The 16,658-nt window shown below is 40.7% G+C and overlaps 1 protein-coding gene across 12 annotated transcripts in view; it reads right to left on the reverse strand.

Moving 5' to 3' along the window:
• LOC137375959 (rap guanine nucleotide exchange factor 6-like) overlaps positions 1–16,658 on the reverse strand; it is a 521,939-nt gene that overhangs the window by 241,116 nt on the left and 264,165 nt on the right. For 11 of the 12 annotated variants that reach the window (XM_068043752.1, XM_068043748.1, XM_068043758.1 and 8 more), the window contains one exon: positions 15,628–15,798. The exons of the other annotated variant lie outside the window; for it this stretch is intronic. In XM_068043752.1, coding sequence (XP_067899853.1) covers positions 15,628–15,798 — 171 coding nt within the window. The remainder of the gene's footprint in view (positions 1–15,627; positions 15,799–16,658) is intronic. 12 annotated transcript variants of the gene reach the window in all.

The raw sequence follows: 16,658 nt of genomic DNA on the forward strand, positions 1-16,658 counted from the left end.
TGCACTGCAGCAACTCACCAAGCCTCCTTCGATAGCACCTTCCAAACCCGCGTACTCTGCCACCTAGCAGGACAAGGGCAGCAGACTCATGGGAACACCACCACCTACAAGATCCCCTCCAAGTCACACATTATCCTGACTTAGATCTGTATTGCCGTTCCTTCACCGTCACTGGGTCAAAAACCTGGAACTCCCTCTCTAATAGCACTGTGCGTGTAGCTACACCAGATGGACTGAAGTTGTTCAAGGCAGCGGCTCACCACCACCTTCTCAAGGGCAATTAGGGATAGGCAACAAATGCTGCCTTTGCCAGCGACACTCACATCCAATGATATAATAAAATACTACCTTGTAACAGGGCTCAATAATATTTTTCTTAGATCGATAACACTGCAGTAAGATTACCACACTGACTGTTCACATTTGTGATATAACCTGTATTAAACAGTGTGAGAAATGACTATCTACACACTAGCTCTTCCAACTCTTAGAATATACAGATCAGTGGAGATTTATGAATTATTGTGCCACAGTAATTTTGTTCAGACGTTGGGAATCAGAAGAACAGCCAAAAATTGTACCAACTGTTGTATGTTGGTTTGGTACACTGCCATCTTAGTCTAGCTGATTGAGATACTTCAGTCTGGATTAGTTAGAACACTGATCTTAGAATTATATACATCTCCACACAAGTCTGTGTGACTTCACCAAAAGCCAAGCTGCCTTCAGCACAGAGTCGCTCTCAAACATGATCTCTTGTGTCATCATGATAGGAGGTATTATTTACATACTCTCAGGATTAACCCTTTCAGATCTTTATACCACATCTCCTCCCTGCCCCACCAAAGTCTTTATCCAAATATATATTTACATACATTCCCTTTATATTGACATACTACCCCATCTCCCTCCAAGTCTCTGACTTCATATATTCATTGTCAGGAGGCTTCACAACTCTCCCTGATCTTGTTGTCAGATGCGGACGATTGGTAGTCTTTCTCTGAACTCTTGTCTCTTGACTTGGACGGCCTTCATTGAGATGTGTAGTATCCTGAGTTTTCTGAATTTCTGGTTCAGCATCTGATTCATCTGAATGCATGACCAATTTGACTTTTTTGATGTAAAGGAATAAGATTCTTTTCATTTCTTCATATAGTACCTTCTGAAGTTCTTCGTAAATAAGATCACTATTGACTCTCCTCTCAGGAGAATAACTCCTCTGTTTTGATCTCGTACCAATATCTTTTACGCTTCTGACAATTTCAGTAGGTTCCTGGTATGGACTGTCCTTTTATAATAACATTTTATAATGTTTCTTCCAAGCAAGACATTTCTCTGTCTTGAACTCGATGATCCTGGATTGGTATCCCTGAAAGTAATTTCTTAGGTAAAATTGGAAGTTGTGTTCCAGGTTTTCTTCCCATTAACATCTTGGATGGTGCTGATCTGCATGACAGCAGTTCTGTAATTCAGAAGCACGTATTGGAATTCTTGATTCTTCTTTAGCAATGCTTTAATAGTTTTGACTGCTCGCTCAGCTTCTCCATTAGATGGAAACATAGAAAATAGGAACAGGAGTAGGCCATTTGGCCCTTCAAGCCTGTTCCACCATTCATTATGATCATGGCTGATCCTCCAACTCAGTAACCTGTTCCCGCTTTCGCCCAATATCCTTTGATCCCTTTTGCCCCAAGAGCTATATCTAGCTCCTTCTTGAAAACATACAATGTTTTGGCCTGAACTGCTTTCTGTGGTAGAATATTCCACAGGCTCACCACTCTCTGGGTGAAGAAATTTCTCATCTCAGTTCTGAAAGGTTTACCCCATATCCTTAGACTATGACCTTCTCCAATGACTCTAGCAAATACTCCTCCTAGGACATCAGTCCTGGTCCTGCCCAGGTGTAACCCGTCCAGTTTGTACTGGTTCCAACTCGCCCAGAACTGGCCCAATGTCCCAGGAATCTACAACTCTCCCCTGCACACCATCTCTTCAGCCATGTATTCATCTGATATATCCTGCTGTTTCTAATCTGACTAGCATGTGGCACTGGTAGTAATCCTGAGATCACTACCTTTGAGGTCCTACTTTTCAACTTACTTCCTCACTCCCTATATTCTGCTTTTAGGACCTCATCCCTTTTTTTTTTTTACCTACGTCGTTCGTACCAATGTGTACCACGACGATTGGCTGTTCACCCTCCCCCTTCAGAATGCCCTGTAACCGCTCTGAGACATCCTTGACCCTAGCACTAGGGAGGCAACATACCATCTTGGAGTCTCGTTGGCGGCCACAGAAACACCTATCTATTCCCCTTACAATTGAATCCCCTATAACTATTGCATTCCCACACTTTTTACTCCTCCCCTGTGCAGCAGAGCCAACCATGATGCACAGTGGCGCAGTGGTTAGCACCGCAGCCTCACAGCTCCAGCGACCCGGGTTCAATTCTGGGTACTGCCTGTGTGAAGTTTGCAAATTCTCCCTGTGTCTGCGTGGGTTTCCTCCGGGTGCTCCGGTTTCCTCCCACATGCCAAAGACTTGCAGGTTGATAGATTAATTGGCCATTATAAATTGCCCCTAGTATAGGTAGGTGGTAGGGAAATATAGGGACAGGTGGGGATGTGGTAGGGATATGGGATTAGTGCAGGATTAGTATAAATGGGTGGTTGATGGTCGGCACAGACTCGGTGGGCCGAAGGGCCTGTTTCAGTGCTGTATCTCTAAACTAAACTAAACTAAATTGGGCTGTTGCTGCTTTCCCGAGAGACCATTCCCCCCAACAGTATCCAAATCAGTATACAAAAACAAGAAATGCTGGATTCACTCAGCAGGTCTGGCAGCATCTGTGGAAAGAGAAGCAGAGTTAACGTTTCGGGTCAGTGACCCTTCTTCGGAACCTTCTTCAGTATATCTGTTTTGCAAGGGAATAGCCACAGGAGATTCCTGCACTGCCTGCCTAGTCCTCTTGCTCTGCCTGGTAGTCATCCATTCCCTTCTTGCCTGTGGAGTCTGAGCCTGCGGCGTGACCACCTCTCTATAAGTGCTATCCACGATACTCTCCGCCTCGCGGATGCTCCAGTGTCCCCAGCTGCCGCTCCAGCTCTGAAACCCAGGCTTCCAGGAGCTGCAGCTGGAGCCACTTCCTGCATACATGCTGGTCCCGGGCACTAGAATTGTTCCCGATTTCCCACATAGAGCACGAGGAGAACACCACGGCTTTCAGCTCTCCTGCCATGACTGAACCCTTTGAAGTAAACCTTTTGGAAGATGCTTAATATCAAACAGCATCAATTACTCTGGGGCTCTTCTTCCCTGGTCCTCCTTACTACAGAACTACCTAAAAAACACTACTTACTATATATGAAAGTGAACAGTTGACCTTTCATACCTTAGTTACTAAGCCAGCTATTTAGAGCAGTTAATCACCAATCAATCACCTTGCAGCTTTCCTGTGATGTCACTGTTGACTTTTTTTTCAAACTCCGGCACACCTGGACTGCTCTCCCGTAAGGTAAGAGACTGGGCCTCGATCCTCAGGTTCGATTTATTGGCTGCACTCTCGGCGTTCTCCCCACAGGTCTGCTCCGCCTCTGGAAGGTAAGATTGTGGATAACTCGGGGAACTTGTTATATGCACAAATCCACTGATTCCGCAAAGTCTCTGAAGTACTCATTTGCAAATTGTGGTCCATTGCTGATCAGGTATACCACTTGTTGAAAATTTGTTTTAACACTTGAATGACTGCTTCAGTTGCTGTTGTGTACATACGTTTAACCTCAATTCATCTTGAAAAGTAACCTACTATAATTAGATAAGATTTTCCATCGGAGATCACTAGATCCACCACCAAACGTTCCCATGGTCTGGTTGGGAATTAGGTCGGGTTAAGAGGTTCTCTTTGATCCTGTTTGTGAATTGCACACGTGACAATTTGAGACGACTTCTTCAATATCCTTTGATATTCTAAGCCACCACATGGATGCCTCAGCTCGTTCTCTACACTTAGTTATGCCCATATGACCCTTGCATATTTTCTCCAAGATCTCTACCCAGAGTGATTCTGGAATCACCAATCTCTCATCATATACCAGCAAATCATCCACTATGGTAAACTGTCTTCTGTGTTCAAAGAAGACTTTCATCCTCTTACCACAAGGATTCTATTGTGACCAATTTACTTGCAATATTGGCGGACATAAATGCACTCTTCATCTTTCATCTGCACATGATGAATTTGTTGAAGTTTATTTGAACTTGCCAGCCATTGTAATGCAGTAACCTGCGAGTAGGACTCAATTCGGTCAATGAAGATGACATCCCGTTAATTAGGATGGTCAGCCGTCGCTCTGGACAATGCATCTTTCCGCAATGTAATACTATATTCGGTCATCAGTTTGCCTAGACCAGTAAAACAATTGTGAAAATTCCTCTTGGAAGAGACTCCTGGGTTCTGGTTGCTTAACAACTTCTACTTTCTTTATCGGACAATGGTCAATACAAGCTCCTCGACTTAAAATAGAGAACTCCTAGTTCTTTAGGACATACAAAGTTTCTAATATTTGCTTTCCCTTGTACTGGAGTGTTGCCTGTAGCTTCCCCTTGCCTTTGAATTCAACCCCTCCTGGGCCATGTAATTGGGTTTGTGCTGGTTGCAGAAAATGTGTTGATAACCACCACTCTTTGTCTGATACGACCACTAAACTCGCTCCTGTGTCAAGTTTAAAATTAGTGATATGTCCATTGATATATATTTCTGCAGCCCAAAATTCCTGACTGGGATCATGGTTCTCTCCAAGAAAGTGTATTGGTCACTCTTCTGAAGAAGGTTGTTTGACATCGTTGACCATTCTTTTCTTAACTGATTTTTCTTTTGCACCTGTGGGAGTAGATATTTTTGTCTGACACATTTTGACAATATGCCCTATCTTCTTACAGTAGAAGCATTCTGCTTTATTTGCAGGACACTGTTCGTGTCTGTGGTTACTTTTGGCGCCACTTTGCTAGCAGGATTTAAGGGCGTCTTTCGCTCCCCCCCACCTTTTTTTCTCGTGTGTCATCCACAGTCCTCTGGTTAAGGAACTGTACAGTTGCTGGAGGTATCCTGAACCAAGGTCTTTCTTCACCTCTCAGGATTGCTCTATTGTTTTTTTCTGACCTCTTTGTCTCACCAACTGAATAGCTTTGTCCAGGGTGAGGTCTTCTTTAGACTGCAATAGATCTGATAAGGACTCATCAGCGATGTCTACAACAATATGGTCTTTTATCAATTCTGCTTTCAGGTCTCCATATCCACATTACGCTGCAAGCCTGTATTGATCATTGATGAAAGAATCAACTGTTTCACCCGGTTTCTGGACCCTTCTGTTTAGCATTGCTCTTTCTAAAATCTTATTTCTCTAAATTCAAAGAATCAAAAGCTTTCAAAACTTCTTTGAATTTGGCAGATGTTTCATGGATACCTTGTCTTGCAATTATATCATCTGCTACAGCCCCAACTGAATATAATAAAGTCTTAACTTTGTTCTGCCTCAGACTAGCTGGCTATTCTGTATCCGAGGAACCTGTTTCACCAGAGTGACCGATTTTGGGTTTGATTTGGTCCTTCTATGTCTCCAAATCGCTCTAGAATTGAGAATATAAACTCCATTTCTTTAATTAGTTTTGCTTTCACTTTCGTATTCTTCCCTCCAGTATCGGAAGTTTCCAGCACCTTTTCTCAACTCAGCGCTGATTCCCGCTACGGCTGTTTCAGCCTTCAAAATCTCACCGTTAGACTGATGATTACCTCCTTCCTTATTTTAAAACTCCGTTTTATAGTGTTACTGCTATCTTTTTTAACTCTGTTATTGTAATTGCAGCCTTGTTGCTTGCTATTGTTTTTTCTCTGGACACCACGTGTAATGGCACTGACCTCAGATCAGTCCTACGCTCTGTTCTTTCCCATTGCTGCCTGCCTAATACCATTACAGATGAATTTTTTAACCCTCTTTCAAGGTTGCTCACCAGATCCTCGGACTTTGCTTGGTTCTCCAACTCAAGTTTGCACTCACCAGACCGGATTTCTATTATGCTGGGTGTAGCCTGGAAGCAACCCTCGTTAGTCTCGATGTCACCACAGATCACCAAATTTTATGTTGGTTTGGTACACAGCCACCTTACTTAGTCTCGCAGATTGAGATACTTCAGTCTGGGTTAGTTAGAATATTGATCAAACTAACTCACTTTCAAACATAATGTAAAATTCTATCATATTATGGTCACTCATCCCTAAAGGTTCTTTTACAACAAGATCATTAATTAACCCTTTCTCATTACATACTAGATCTAAAATAGCCTGTTCTCTAGTCGGTTCCTCAACGTACTGCTCTAGACAACCATCCCTAACACACTCCAGAAACCCGTCCTCCGCAGCATTCGTGCTCATTAGGTTTACCCAGTCTGCATGCAGATTGAAGTCACCCATGATTACTGTATTACCCATGCTACATGCTTCTCTAATCTCCTGATTAATACCATGCCCCACACTACCACTACTGTTTGGTGGCCTATAAACAACTCCTACCAATGTTTATTGCCCCTTGCTGTTTCTTAGCTCCGCTCAAACAGATTCCACATTTTGTTCTTCCGATTGGAGATCCTCCCTTGCTAATGTACTGATCCCATCCCTGATTATCAGCACAACACCACCTCCTTTTCGTTTCTGCCTGTCCTTCCTAAATGTCAAATATCCTTGAATATTCAGTTCCCAGTCATGGTCACCCTGTAGCCACATTTCCGTAATGGCAATTGGATCACACCCATGCACCTCTGTTTGGGCCTTCAAATCATCTACCTTGTTGCGAATGCTGCATGCATTCAGGTAGAGTACCCTTAACCTTGTCTTCTTTTACAGTCTGTTTTTATGGTTCTTGCTAGTTTACTCTCATATTCGATTTTCCCTTTAGAGTTCTAAACCTTTTTCTTGGTCCTCCTTTGCAGAGTTCTAAACTGCTCCCAATTTTCAGGCTTACCATTTTTTGGCAACTTTATACACGTCTTTCTTTGATCTAAATACAATCCTTGATTTATTTCATTAACCATGGTTGGAACACTATCCTTGCTGGGATTTTGTGCATTAAAGGAATGTATTTTTGCTGTAAACTATGTATTAGTTCTTTAAATGTTAGCCATTGCCTGTCTACCATCATACTTTTAACGTAGTTTCCCAATCCACTATAGCCAATTTGCCCCTCATACCTTCATAGCTTCTTCCTCTGCTCAGATTTAAGACCCTAGTTTCTGATTGAACATCACTTTCAAACCTCATGCAAAATTCTATCATATTATGGTTACACTTTCTTTCCCAAAGGCTCCTTTACAACCAGATAAATTAGCCCTTTTTCATTGCACAACACTATTTCTAAAATAGTCTGTTCCCTAGTTGGTTCCTCAACGTACTGCTCTCGAAAACCATCTCACATACATTCCAAGAATTCGTCCTCCACAACGTTAATACTGATTAGGTTTATTCAGTCCATATGTAGATTGAAATCTCCCATGATTTCTGTATTACCCTGGTTACATGCACCTCTAATTTACTGATTTATACGATGATTTACATTACCACTGTTGTTTGGCGGCCTATAAACAACTCCCACCAAGGTTTTCTGCCCCTTGCTGTTTTAGTTCCACCCAAACTGATTCTACATCTTGATCTTTAGAACCAAGGTCATCTCTCAAGACAGTACTAATGCCCTTTTTAATTAACAGAGCTACCCCAGCTTTTCCCAGCTTCCTGTCCTTTCTGATAGTCAGGTCCCAACTTTGGTTTCCTTGTAGCCATGTCTCTGTAATGGCTAACAGGTCATACGTATGAATTTCTATGTGAGTTGACAATTTATTTGTTTTATTGCGAATGCTACGGGCATTCAGATACAGAGCCCATTTAAGGAAACATTAAAAGTGCGTTGAAATTTGAAAAAATATCTGGGAGGAAAAAAACAAGCACATTTGCATCTTTTTGCTAGTTGGCCCATTGGCGCAAGCACAGTGAGACAATAGTCTGCATAATGTAGGAAGAAGGGATAAAAACAAATTCATGCAAGGGGACCATCATCGCAGAAAGCAGAGTCAATGATGCCATCATTTTACTGTTTGAGAAAGAATACAATTTTTTGGGGGTTTTATTTCAGAAGTATTCAAAAATAGAAAACGATATAAATAATTTACTGCTGTAAAGGTCTGCTTGTAAAAACACAATATTGTTCCCCAAAGCAATCTACCCAAAATGGGCATTGGAAAAGCAGATGTAATCGCACCCCTCTAAATTGACTAAAAACATTTCTAAATTTTCATTCCCAGGGGTACGTACTTCTGAATGCAATTTTTTTTGGCAACTTTTATACCACCAACACCCAAAACTCCTGCTTATCGCTTTTCATTATCCAGCAGGCCTGGTTCTCATATTTGTAAAATTCAGGAAGTCCTGTCTGTGAATGTACTCCACCCATTCCCTGGCTCTTTGAGCAAAGAGGGGGAATCTAATTCCACAGAGCTCCAGTCCATTTCCCTACAGGCAAAATATTGTTTAACCTTTAGGGCCAGTGACTGTAGTCTTTAAGTGTTCTCCTTCACTGAGTGCTCACTAACATATCATGAACAGGTCCAATTATAAACATCAGCGAGATTTGCAGCACAGCGTATAATGAGAATATAATATTTCCCTGAAGAGGGAGCCGAGTTGTCATCACAACCAAGATGATGCAATCTCTTAAAATAGAATCAGCAACTCAGGAATAACAATAGAGGAGATAAACTGAAAATCATAGCTACTGCTGCAGCAAATCATGCCACTGACGTCCTTTCAATTTTAAAGGGGAAAGTTAAAATTCTATGCTTACTAAAATGAGGGATGTCAGTGTTAAAAAAGCAACATATTTCTAATTTGGGATATCGTCTTCAACTCCTGCCACAAACTGCATTTCCTCGCCACCGATTCCACTCCTCTCCCTGACCAATGTGTCATGTTTGACCTCAGGCTGAGCTTCAGATTCGATATCCTCTCCCATCACAAAGCCCATCTAGGTCCACCTCCATAATATCACCCCTCCCCATTGCTGCCTCATCCCATCTGCTACCAAAACTCTCAACCAGGACTTTAGGCTCAACAATTTGAATGGTCCCTGGCTGGCCCACCTTTGTTCTATATCTGCTATCAATTTCTGTAAAGAACATAAGCTGGTTAGTCTGCCGATATGCAACTCGTATTTGGTTGGTTGAGCTGCCAATAAAATAATGTCTCTTAGTTGTTTGGACTGCCGATGTATCCTTTAGTTTTGCACCTTGGACTCGAGTTTTCGTGCCTCACTTTACTGGCAAAACTATATGGATATTCCTTTTAACATGAAACATACAATCTGACTGACTCATAGTAACCTATCTTAAAAAGGAAATTAACCATATATGGCTGGCAAGCACAGCCGGAAAGTTAAGTTGCACATATTTGCCTCAGACAAAATGGTGCAAAATGAGTTTGACATTAGCATTATGGGTAAGCATAAAGATAGCAGTGCAGTTTTCAGTCACACAAAACTTGAGGTGGATTTGTTATTTGACATTATTTCTTCAAGGTTGTTTTTAATTAGGTAGCATTGCAACAATTTTTTTTTAAAGTTTGATCAGACAGTAGAGGAAACTTCACACCGCAGACATGTTACCACTAAGCTACAGAGCAGAACACCACAAATACAAAAAAATTTAACAGTGACATGTGTCTGGAAAAGATAAGACACAAGTGTAGATCTTGTTTTTGTTTCCGGTATCTTTGTTGCCCTAGTTACACGATTACCCACAAAAATGAAGTGAAATAGAACAAGCTAAGACTAAGATCTTGCAGTCATTTAGAATGTAGTATGTGTTGTTCATATGCAAATTACAAAACAATTTCTTGCTTCCTTTTTTGGTTGGGGATGAAAAGGAAAAGAGGAAGAATTTTGGGTTCAAAGTGAAGGACAATTCTACAGTTACACATTTATACCTTTATACAGTATATATTTACCATTACACTTCTGCCTATACCCTTTGACTATTGTGACAGTGGGCAATCCATACATTATTTAAACTGAAATTATATAAAAGCTTCAACAACTTATATTCTAAAATAACTGACTGCCTAGTTCTTTGCTTATATTTGTTCTCAGAATATGGATGTCACTGCCAAGACCAGCATTTATTATCCATTCCTTACAGCCATCGAGGTGGTGGCGGTGAGCCGCTGCCTTGAACTGCTGCAGTTGTGTGATGAAGGTGCTCCCACAATGCTGTTAGGTATTGAGTTCCAGAAATTTGACCCAGCGACAATGGCAAAAATGCCCACGTTAAGATTATGGAAAACTTGGAGTTGATTGTGTTCCCATGCACCTGCTCAACTTGACCTTGTAGAAGGTGGAGTTCCTGAGTTTGGGAGGTGCTGCTGAAGCCTTGACAAATTGCTGCAATGCATTTTGCAGATACTACACATTGCAACAACTACAAGTACGCCAGTGGAGAGAGGATGGATATTTTAGCTGGTGGCTGGTCATGGAGAGAGTAGATGGTTAGACTGTAGATTGTGTCAATCAAAAGGACTGCTTTGTCTTGAATGCTGTTGAGCTTTGAGTGTTGTTGCTACGGCATCCAACGAGTGAAGTGGAGAGTATCCATCACACTCAATGTGCCTTGTCGGTGGTGGAGAGGTTTGGGGTGTTATAATGAGCCATTCACCATAGAATACTCAGCCTCTAACCTGGTGTAGCAGCTACTACATTTATGTGGCTGTTTCAATTGATTGTCTGGTCAATAGTGACCCCAGGATGCTCATGGCACAGGATTTGGCAATGGTAATTTACTTGAGTGTCACGGAGAGGTGATTAGGCTCTCCATTGTCAAAGATGATCATTGCCTAGTACTTGTGGCGTAAATGTTACTTGCCATTTATCAGCCCAAATCCTATTGCATACTTATTGGCCCTAAAAGTGCTGGAAAAATAACGATGGATTACCGACACTTGGCATTACTAGTTCATAAAATTTTCAGTAATTTGTGGCGAAGTAGAGATGTACATGATTTCTGATTCTCCACAAATTGCTGGACGATTTGCACTGACAACCTCACCAAAACGGCAAGAAAATGTAAACCATCATTAGCCTCTACATTGAAATTAATTGCATGTTATGAAATTGCTAGATTTATGCAGTTAGTGTGAATTAATCTCACTGCAGCCAGTTAGACTGGTAATGCATGTTGTAAAGGCCCTGTTAATGGTATGATTTATCACCCTAACATGACACCCAATCTTGGAAGCTTAGAAAGGGAACAATGAATCTATGGGGTCTCACTCCAGCAGGTAGTGAATTGTTCCTACAGGATTTTAAAACCTTTCATCTCTCTTGGCAGCACTTTCTGCCAGTCTTGCCTTCCACACTCCTATTAGTGTCTAACATTGTTATTACTGCACCATCATCAATTTGCCTGTCCTGCTATTTGAGGAGAAAGGGGAGGAAGAAAGATCAATTCATGTGGCTTGCCTCAACATATGCCATTTCAGCAATTTCCGTCCCAATATTTCATAGCCATCACGTTCTGGGAGGACAAAACATATTATTTCAACGAACCAGTGATGCCTATTCTTGATAGTACTGAACATCTGGTTCAATTGGAAGTAAATAGCGGCACTTGTCACTGGTGAAGGTTTACCTGTTGGGAAAACAGCTGACTCTTAATAGTACTGCTAATCCAACACCAATCAACCTGAAAAGATAAGTATGTCACTACGATGTGCAGACACACCACATCCTATAGCATAATAATGAGTCACGAGATTTAGTTATTTTGTTTTGCTCCAAACTCCTGTGCGAGAACCCATAGTGAAATTAACAGCATTTTTCCATAACTTAACTCCAATCTGAACTTTAAAGGCACGCTGACTTAGTGATCAAAATTCAGTTGCCTTTTTTTCCCATTTGTTTGCACATATAAATTGCATTAAAATAAGTCACTAGTGACATTAGTTCATGGATCTTCTCTTTTCCAACTCTAAAAATACTTTATATTGTTGGCAATTTTCCTTCACCATTGTGCTTGTAATCAAATGGCATTGGCAGCAAAGAAGTAAATGTAGCTAGACAACTTTTAAAGCCATTGCACCCAGTATTCATAAATAATATTTCTGAATAATGTAAGTATTATTTTTGTTTAAAGTGCACAGGCACAATTCAGATACACCTTTGGTAGTCTGATAGAGGACAGTCACCAAATTCATTAATAGAGATGTCTGCATGATGGGAACAATGAATGCTGGGGATTAAATAAGGTGGGAAGAGAAAGGTTATCCAAAATTACAGAATTAATTGAAGGACAAACTCAAGAAAAATGCATACAACCAAAAACAAAGGTCTATTTTTTTTTTTAAACTGGTTTTATATAGTACAAATTGTTCCAGAGAAAATTCATCAGGTCTATGTCAAACCCAAATCATTTCATGGTATGCAAATAGTGTAAAAACTGAGAGGAAGCCTGGTTGTGAGGTTATTTGGCTTCAATATGGCAAGTAAAGAAAAAGCAGGGATGCAATTGTTGAACATCCACCTGTTTTGCTGTTCCATGACCTAAATGGACTTATTAGGCTGAATTAGTTTAACCACACATTGGGTAGTAGTTTATGTACACGCAGTACGTCAGTAAGTAAATCTGGTCATCTGTGCAGCTCAATATTTGCCCAAAACCAGGACTACGAATGGAAAGGAAAAGGAGCAGCATAAATTGAGAGTCGGCGAGTACCAGCTAAAACTGAAAACAATGGGAATTGATTTAACATTGAAGCTGTAGGAAAGTGCCTCCAGGGTCACCTTGACAACATGGCCAGCTAATATCACATACAATTCTTAATGTCAGTAACCGTTTTAATGGCTGTTCTTCTCTGTGTCTGCAAAGTGCACTTCAGCTCCCTGCTGTGCTCTCAAGTAAAAGTGCAAGACTGAGTGATCTAGAAGTTCAATGCACTGGTGCGCTGATTCACCCTCAGTTGCAAAAGCTGAAATCATCAACTCAGAACGGTCAGCGATTCAAATCTGGGGTTCTTCTAGTCTGTATGGCGCAACATCACACTTCAGGGCACTTTTTGCTGACTTGAGACTTTGCTTGTGGGAGCAGGAGAAAGCAAGGAATGGATTGTTGTAAAAGTGCTGGTAAGCTATCTACAGAACGATCGGTTTCTATTTTTAGCATTGCACATACTATTTGCAATATAAGATGTCCACTGAGGTTACACTTATATAATACATGCTTGGTTTATCCCACTAATAAAACCGTTACACCACTAGTGGTTTTGCCTTAAATTAACTAGCTGTTCCTTCTATTTAATATACTTTTGTTAGAATTCTTTTTTAAGATTTTGAAGATTTTCTAAACAAAATTTGTCAGAACTAGCGGCTTCCAAAAAACAAAAAAAGTTCTGTAGTGAATTTTTTCCTTAAACCATTGCTTGCTTCTAGGTATACTTTTGTTAACTGAATGGCTTAATTTCTCCCAGACTGTTCAATTGAGAACCTAAACGAAAAGTCAATTGATGAAATCTACTCAACTTGTGCGTTTGCATGTCGATGTGCAAAGGAATTCTCTGCCTTCTATTAACTGGGCATTTCACTGTCCATTCCTCACAAGCCAGTTGAAATCAGCAATATGAAGTGTGATTATTCGGCAATGCTGAAGTGTAAACTCTTAATTCACAGCACAGTGCACTTACATTCGGTATACCCAGAATATATTACGATTTGTGACCAAAGTTAAGCTTATGTCTCAGCTTTGGCTTAGTAATAGCACTCCTGCCTCGGAATGAAGAGGTCAAGGGTTCAAGCCTCATGCCAGATATGTGAACACATAATATAGTCTGGCACATCAATGAAGTACTGTGGGGTGCTACATTTCAGAGGTGCTGTCTTTCAGATGAGATGTTAAACTGGGACTCATTCTGCCCTCTTGGTTGGACATACAAGATAACACAAAATTATTCAAAGAAGTGAAGGGGAGTCCTCCCTGGACAACATTTATCCCTCAACCAAAAGCTAAAACAGATGAACTGGTTAATTATTTCATTGCTGTTTCTAGAACTAGGCTGCGTGTAGATTGGTTATCGCGTTTCCAACATTACAGCAATGATTACAATTTAAAAGTACTTAACTAGCTGCAAAGCAGTTTGGGACATCCTACTGTTGAGAGAAACACTATATAAATGCAAGTTCTTTTCTCTTTCTTCACTGTGAATACAATACTCAAATTATTGCATTGCAATACAATTAATAAGCACTTTAAAAAAAAAACAGAACTGTTCACATTCACCATCTATTTAAGTGCTAGCCTTGGCTCAGTGGCAGTACTCTCAACTCAGTCAGAAATTCATGGTTTCAAGCCCCACTCTAGGACTTGACCGAATAATCTAGACCAACACTTCAAAGCAGCAGTCCCTCAGTACTGTACCATGATGGTGTCGTTTCTCAGAAAAGATGTTAAATTGAGGCCTTCGCTGCCAGCTCAGATGGAAACAGACATCAGGGATGAGCAATAAATGCTGGCCTTGCTTGCAACACCAACATCCAGTGAGTGAATGGAGAAAAAACCTATTGCATTATTCAAAGAAAGGCAAGGAAGCGTTCCAGATGTCCTGACCATCATTGTCCCCATATCATTTATTTCATTGCTATTTGTGGGACTTCGCTGAGCACAAATTGGCTACTGTGTTTACCTACATAATTGACTGCACTTCAAAAGTAAATCATTGGCGGTAAACACTTTCACATCCACAAAATGTCTCAAAGATACTGTATCAAAGCAAGTTTTTAAAGAATCTCTATAAGGTCTATTACCCACTAATGTTTTGCTCTCTTCTGGTTTATAGTATTCCAGACGTCTGTCATCATTTAAGTTAGTGCCTACAAGCTCGGCAAATGCTGCGCAGGAAAACACTCCTCTCTGTCAGGAGGCACCAAGTGAAGCCCAGATATATCCCCCTAGTAATGTAGCCAAAACCAAGAACTCATCAGACCAGAGAAATTCAATCTGCATCCTCCCAGTTTATAGTACTGTACACTAACTCACTATCTGCCTTCTCCCTCTCTTTGTTAGTTTTTCACAAGGAACTTATTATTGTCCCACTTTATCAATCATTTAACATACTTGTACAATCCACTCTTGTAACTTGAGTGAAATTGGAAAAACTCAGAGCCAATGAATGGACGTAAATGTGAAGTGAAGGAAATGTTGCTTAAAGGTGGAAAAACCCATTTAAATGATCTGTGAAATTAGTCATACTGAAGGATTTTTTTGACTCACTGGATGTGTATCTTGATTGACACTTAAGAAAAACACACCAGTTGCCAATTCTACAATGTTTCACTGTGTCTGCCTGGAGAGAAACCCTTCGAAATTTAACTGCACGTTCAGTGCAAATATACTTTATTTAAACCGGATGATAATTTTACTAATTTACTTAGATTCAGCTGCAAAGTTCAGTAGTTAAGTTCAAAACTGACTGCAATCTTTAATGTTAATTTTAAAACTTATCTAAGGGGTCATAAAAAAACATACTTAGTATGTTACAAGAAATGGCTTTACCATGTGATAAGTGCTGGTCTGCTGAGGTCGGTCAGAATGATAGGAATCCACATTGTCTGTGATTGTTTGTCGCTCTCCTTTCAGGTTGATCTTCCTGAAGCGCCGACGAGACTGCCGGTTGGTAACTTCCCTCTGTAGATTTTTCTCCTCATTCTCGCTGACATTTTCAACCTGAAATATATGTTCCGGATCCTGATTGAACATCCAGTTCTTCCATATCACAGAAAGTCTATGCAACCTTAACAGACTCATGAGAAATGCATAAAAACATTTAACTATGCCTATATGTGTATGAGGAGGGGGCCACTTGGTGAAATATAAACCACACACAGGCAGAAACACACTCTAACTGAGAAAAATTATGTTTCAACAAGCTGGAGGCCACAACTTCCTTCCTTCCAGGAAACCGTAAATAACGGTTTATCAATGTAAAAATCACTTGCCTGTTTTGTGTGCGCAGTGCACAGAACATTGCCTTTTTTTCCCTCTTGGCTGCCGATATTTTGTCAAATGCCATGCATACAGGTAAACTGGCTTTTCATACATCATTCAGTTCTTCATATTTGTACCAGCATAACCTTTTACATTTAAGATTTATTCAATGGGTACTTATTCAGTAGACATCTTTTTTCTATTTAGATATCTGCCACATTGGTTCTTCAGGGGAAAACAAACTCCCAAAGGAAATGGAAAGGACAGATTGTTACTTGACCCTTTCCTTATGCTCAATAGGTCCCTCCACACCAAAGACCAGCCCAGTTTGAGAGGCAGAGGGAAGATCTGCTCCCAAGTTATCGACGATGTCATTCCATAATTATCTGCTATTGGGTGTACAAGAGTGGTCTGGGACATGATTCTCCGTACGAATTTCCCTCCCTCTCTCCCCCCACCGCCCCCCATCCACAGTGAAGTGCAAGACCTCAACTTTCAACAAATGTTAAGTGCAAACTTGCATCTTATTTTAAAGCACTGTTTTCTGGAACTCCAAAGTTACCAAACCACCAATGGAAATATCATGAAATGTGGTATTC

The sequence above is a fragment of the Heterodontus francisci genome, chromosome 12 (assembly GCF_036365525.1).
Source record: "Heterodontus francisci isolate sHetFra1 chromosome 12, sHetFra1.hap1, whole genome shotgun sequence".
NCBI classification, from domain to species: domain Eukaryota; kingdom Metazoa; phylum Chordata; class Chondrichthyes; order Heterodontiformes; family Heterodontidae; genus Heterodontus; species Heterodontus francisci.